Below are 5871 nucleotides of genomic sequence, written 5' to 3'. Positions count from 1 at the left end.
CTGGGAGCACAGTTTCGGCTCCGGCGTGTCCTCGCAGGAGAGATTTGGGGAGTGGAGGGGTGATCACAGCGTCCTCCGCCACCCCTAAACTTCCCCAAACCCCCGACGTGGGGGGATCTTTACAGATGGAGAAGTGGGGCTGGAAATGACGGGGAGGGAGGGTAAAACCCTGGAAGGAGCGAGAGGACAGGGCGGGGGCTGCAGCCGGGGTCCCTCGTTTGGTGGCGGTGGCGATGGTCGGGCTGGCGGTGTCCGGACAAACCCAGCGAAGCCACCACGTCGCCAGCCCTTTTACAGATTTGTCGCTGAAGCGCTAAACCTATTTCCACCGGTAAATTATTCATCATAATAATAATTGTGTAATTACTGTAAAGGGTGTTAATTATTGATGCCCAAAGCAGTAATTGGTATCTATTATTAATGGGCCGATGTGTTATGCTGTTGTGTTTAGCTGGGAGCCCGCTCCTGCCTCCCCGCCTTACCGGGGCTGGGGGCACGGATTGCCCCCTCCCATCCCACACCCGCCCTGCCTCGGCATCGCTTTTCTCCCCTCGGTTTTGGGGTAAAACAGGAGAGGCGGGGACGGGACGGACATCGCCGCTGTCCCGGTGCGGGGTGCAGGAAGCCCTGCCCGGTTTGGGGGTGCGCGGCCGGGGAGGGGAGCGGGCCGGGAGGGAACGGTGCATTTTTACCTTCTGTTCTGGTACCACGTTTTCACCTGCGTGTCGGTGAGGTTGAGGGAGGCGGCCAGCTCCATCCTGTCCTGCACGCTCAGGTATTTTTGCCTCTCGAAGCTGCGCTCCAGCTGGGCCAGCTGATGGTCGGTGAAGGCGGTGCGGGCTTTGCGCGGCTTTTTCAGCCGCACCGGGGGACTGTCCCGGGAACTGGAGATCTCTCGGTCCCCTTCTTCTTTCACTGAGCCGACACGGAGGAAGAGAGGCCGGGTCAGAGCAGGAAGGGAATTACCCTCAGAGGAGAGGGTGACCCAGCGCAGGGCTGGGCTCCGAGTGGGGCTCGCGGCACATTTGCTCTGCACCCCCGTAAATTTGATCCCTGGCTGCCAGAGGGATCTCAGGGGCTCCCCCGGCTTGTCCCGGTTCCGAGGGCCTGGGACCGGAGCAGGAGCGTTGGACTGTGCCGAGAGAAGCCCCGGCCCGGCCCCGCCGCCCTCTCGCCCAGACCCCCCTGATCCCCCTCACCCCTCATTTCTCTCAGGGCAGGACCTTCCTCTGGGCGTGTTCCCCCAAACTCCAAAGCTTTCTCAGTGCTTGGGTATTTTTTATTTCCTTCTTTTTCTATCTACCTTTCTTCTTCTCTTTTTTCTTTTTTTTTTTTTTTTCTTTTTTTTTTTAACCAAAACAAACCAACCAAAAACGAAAATTGGGAGCCCACATTTTTTGGAGGGGAATGTTGCCGTGCTGGTCCTGCCTCTCCCGGGGATGCTGCCAGGGTACGCAACAAACCTCCGTTCTCCAGGGCGCACAACGAAATAGTGGGGAAAGCACTTTGCAAACCCCTGCCCGCGCTGTTATTTATCTTTAAAAAAGGCCGAACGAGAGGGGTTGGTGGCGATTCGTTAGCGCGGTCAGTACATAGGCGCCGGCGGAGAGATGCGGGAATTTATGCCTCAAAATGTTGGAAGGTGATGGGAAAAATTACGGAGCAGCAACAAAAATAAAAGGGGAAAAAGAAATTCCTGCTTGTGTTCGCCTTCTTCACCCTCCTGGAGGAGATTTTGGCGCAAATAGGTTCGATTGATACAAATCGGCGGCGTTTGGGTTTGTGATTTTTTTTAATAACAGGGCTTTATGTTAAATTTGTTGGTGGCGGGGGTGAGTAGGGACAAGGCTGGAGCCGAACGCGAGCTGATTTCTCTCTGTAGGAAGACAATAATCCGGTTAATTGAGCCACCGGGGAGTGAAACCCTTCAAGCAGAAATCCTGGCTCTGCCGAGCAGGCAGAAGGAGCCGGGGATGATCCTTGGGCGGGGGATCCGGGGCCGGTTCCGGGGCAGCGGCAGCCCCGACCCGCCGGTACCGGGCACGGGGGGGTCGGCCCCGCTCTCTCCCGGGAACGGCCCCAAAGTTTGTAGGACTTTTTCACAGACTAAAGCGGCTCTGGCCTCTCGCATCCCGAGGAGGAAAATCATCCCCTCGGCCCCTGGGCTGATCCTCGGCTCCTAAAAAGTTCCTGCTCGCCAAAGAGCCGCAGGAACGGAGGCGGAGGTTTCCCTGCTCAGTCTGGATCGGCCCCTGGCTACTCCTACTTAAAAAAAAAAAAAAAAATTAAAAAATATACATATATATGAAAAAAAAAATAGGTTTTTTTCCAGCACTTTGACCACTGGGGGTTAAGCCCAGCTTCGCAGCCCCTTTGCGGAGTAAATCTGGGGCGTTTTGCCCCAGGAAAGGCTATTTCCAAGCGGCTCAAAAAGGAAAGCTCTGGGAGCGAGGATCTTCACCCGCTCCTCCACTGATGCGGGGGTTTTACTCTCATTTAAACTGTGGTTTCCTCCCTATTTAAGCTCTTTTTTGTTTTTTTGTTTTTTTGGTTTTTTTTCCCTCTGCTTAGACAATCTTTTTTTCCTTTCATTTAAGCAGTGGGGTTTTTTGCGCCCTATTTAAACGGTGTTTCCCTCGCAATTTAAAGGAGTTTTTTTTCCCCATTTAAACGGCATTTGCAGTGTGGCCGTGACTGTCCCGCCGCAGGGACAGGAGAAATGACCCCCACCCAAAGCCGAACCCCCGGGCCGGGCTCAGGGGGATGCAGAGAACCCCCTTTTCTTCTCCCCCTTCTCTTCTTTCGCGTCTCGGCGATTTGGGGCCGGGGGAGAAGCGCTGCAGGAATTCGGGCCGGGGGTAGGAGAGAACAGACCCCAAGGTGGGAACCGCGGCTGTTTTCAGCGCCGGCCCTGCAAAGCGGTGGGGCCGATGCTGCCTCCCGGGGCACCTCCAGCCCCGGCACCGAGCCCGGGCTCCGGCTTCGTTTGGAGTGAAAATCGCCCCGTGATGTCCAGAGCCTTTGGAGGTTTAATTGGGTGAATATTTGAATATTTTTTTTCCTCCATTAATCAGATTTCAGCCCAGCGGCTCCGGGCTAACCCAGGGTGCATTTGTAGCCGGGACGGGGCTCAGCCTATCCCCTTTTTTTTCCTGCCAATCCCCCCAAATTCAGCAGCTCCTCGAGGTGCCATCACCTCCCTTTTCTCCGCCCAGCTGGATGGATACCCTCTCCTTTCCCTCACAAACAACCGGCGAACAGTTTTCCCGGAGAAAACTTTTCGCAGAGGTGATGAGGGTGGGATGGGAGAAGGCACCCGGGATAAACTGCTTCGAGGGGGGAGGTCTGACCCCAAATCCCGCCGGGCTGGTCCTGTGCCTCTCCCTGCAGGGGGAGGCCGGGAAGGGGCTGCGGGGGCCCGGGAGGACGAAGCCCCCGGCCCGGGGCGAGCAGCCCCCGCATCCTGCCCCACGCCCCGCCGGCGCTGGGGATGCGGCTCCCTGTCTGCACTGCTCGGTTTCGAACGATTTCCAAAATAATAATCCAAATAACAAAAATCGAATCAAGCCGCACCGACTGGCTTGCTCGTTTCTCACCGGAGCAGGGGAAATACCTGGCAAATGCGTGATTATTTTATTACGGTTCTGTTTTGGTTTGTTTGTTTTGGTTTTTCTTTATTTATTTTTTTTAAATTTTTTTTTTCCGCAGGCAGAAATGCGTCTCCGCTCCTCCTTTCCCGGCGGGTAGAACGGCACAGCCGGATCTTTGCGGCGGAAGGCGGCCCCGGAGTATCCCCGGGCGCGTTCCATGAAGCGCCGATTGCCCCAACCCCTTCCAGCGGGCCGAGCCCCACCGAGCCCCGAACCCCCAAGTTTCCCCAAGTCGGTGCCGACCCCTCGGTCATTTCGGGAGCGACCGAGCGGGGCTCGGCTCCGCAGCGAGATCCCGGAGCCCCGGGAGCTCCCGGGCCGCCCCGCACAGCCCAACCGGCTGAGCCGCTCTTACCTTTGTACTCCGAGTCCGAGGAGGAGCTGCTGGTGTTTTTTTCCATTTTCTCCCTAAAATCCTCGCCGGGCTTGGTGGGGATCCTTCCCGGCGGCTCCTGCCCGCCGTGAGGTCCATTGGTGCTGGAGTAAGGCGCGCAGGCGGCCAGGGGCTTGCAGTCGGCCAGGATGTCTCTGATGAGGAAGGAGGAGGTGACGGTCCGGGACTGCGAGGGAGCCGAGACCTGCCCCGGCTGGAGATGCGCATCCAGGCCCGGCCGCGGCGCCGCCGGCTCCAGGCACTCGCGGCCCGGGGAGCGGGGCGAGGGGCAGCCGCTGCTGCCCTCCGAGCGGGGGCTCAGCTCCAGCGGGGACCGCCCGTCCCCCACCAGCGGGTCCCCCTTGGGCACGGCCGGGCTGCCGGCTCGGTGCGAGAGGATGGAGTCGATCCCAAAGCCGGTGGAGCCCTCCATGGCCCCCGCGAGGTGCCGGCGCTCACACGGGCATTGGCGGGGAGGGCGCGGCGGAAGCGGGTTGGTAATGATAATTAACAATAACAGGAGGGAAAAACAAAAAGGCGAAAGGAAAAAAAAAATAAAAACAAGGTAAAAAGTAAAAAAAAAAAAAAAGAACAAAGTTCAGTCTGGGATCCGGGCAACAATTGCTGCAAGGCTCTCCGAGGCGCCGCGCGTTATATCCAGGACTGCTCCGTCTTCAGCATCGCGCCCAGCTGCACTCACAGACAGACAGGAGAGGGGGGGAGAGGGAGGCAGAGTCAAACTTTGGCCGCGAAGGGGGTGGGGTGAGGGGGGACGGACCCCAACCTCACCCGGGGTCCCGGCCACCCCACCCGTGCCCGGAGCCGCGGCGGCGCGGGGCTGGGGGGCAGCCCGGGGGCTCCCAGACGGAGGTGGGGAGGCAGCGATCGATAGTGAAGGCTTCGCAGCGCCTTAACCACTTAATGATCCAGAAATCAATGGGGAAGGGCGAGGGGAGGGCGGAGGGGGTGGCCAGTCGCCGGGCCGCCGCGGCGCCCCCCTTCCCCGCCAGCACCTCGGACAGCGCCGGGGAGGAGGAACCGGAGTCACTCCGGAGCCCGCAGCACCTCGGACAGCGCCGGAGTCGCTCCGGAGCCCGCGGTGCCTTCAGCACCTCGGACAGCAGCGGGAGAGCCGCGCCCTCCCCGGGGGGAGAACGGGGAGAAAATCTGAATTTGGGCCGCTCCGGCTGGGGGACCCCGGCACCCCCCACCCGCCCTGTGTGAAACCGCCCATTGGCCGCCAGGCGTTTTGGGGGATGTCACTCCCCAACAGGCGACACCTCGGAGCTTGATTAACGGGAATTAATTGTCGCCCGGATCCTCGCGCTTTCCGGGCGGTTTCCGCCCTCTTTTGCTGTCATTATCCCGCTGATGGGGCTCTTAATGGGATGATTAGCCGCGGAGGGAAGGGGGGTGTGGGTTGGGTGCGTTATCGAGGGGTTACTGCTTTCTGCGCGCTTCCCCCCGCAATTAGCTGATCTGCCGGTCCCTCCCGAGCAGGGAAAGTTCTTTCGGCTGGGCGTTAAAATTAAAACAAAAAAATTTAGGAAAATAAAAATAGAAAGGAAAAAAAAAAAAAAAAGAGAGAGAAAGAAAAAGCACCGAAACCTCCCAAAACCCCCCAGCACCGAGGCGGCTGCTCTGAGCCCGAGATGAGGCTCGGAGCTGCAAATTTCGTTGTGAATCGGTTGTGGCCGAGCAGAGTGGTCCGCGGGGCCGTGGGGCAGCCGCATCCCCCGGCCCGAGCTCCTCTGCCCAGGGCGGTACCTACTGCTGCCACTGGGAAGGGACCGCACTCACAGCGGATTTTTTTTCTGCTGTCACCCGCATTTTAAATAAAACACCGAT

General features: G+C 58.8%; 1 protein-coding gene across 1 annotated transcript in view; it reads right to left on the bottom strand.

Annotated features, from left to right (window-relative positions):
* BARHL1 (BarH like homeobox 1) overlaps window positions 1-5508 on the bottom strand; it is a 7786-nt gene extending 2278 nt beyond the window's left edge. Inside the window, exons 1-2 of the mRNA XM_041719702.2 lie at window positions 4006-5508; window positions 693-915 (exon numbers count right to left, since the gene is read on the bottom strand). Of these exons, the coding sequence (XP_041575636.1) occupies window positions 693-915; window positions 4006-4456 (674 nt within the window). The 5' untranslated portion in view covers window positions 4457-5508. The remainder of the gene's footprint in view (window positions 1-692; window positions 916-4005) is intronic.
* Window positions 5509-5871: the final 363 nt, after the last annotated feature.

Source organism: Taeniopygia guttata, chromosome 17 (assembly GCF_048771995.1).
Source record: "Taeniopygia guttata chromosome 17, bTaeGut7.mat, whole genome shotgun sequence".
Taxonomy (NCBI): domain Eukaryota; kingdom Metazoa; phylum Chordata; class Aves; order Passeriformes; family Estrildidae; genus Taeniopygia; species Taeniopygia guttata.
Note: the sequence above shows the minus strand (reverse complement) of the source record. Positions and strands in the feature narration are given on the sequence as shown.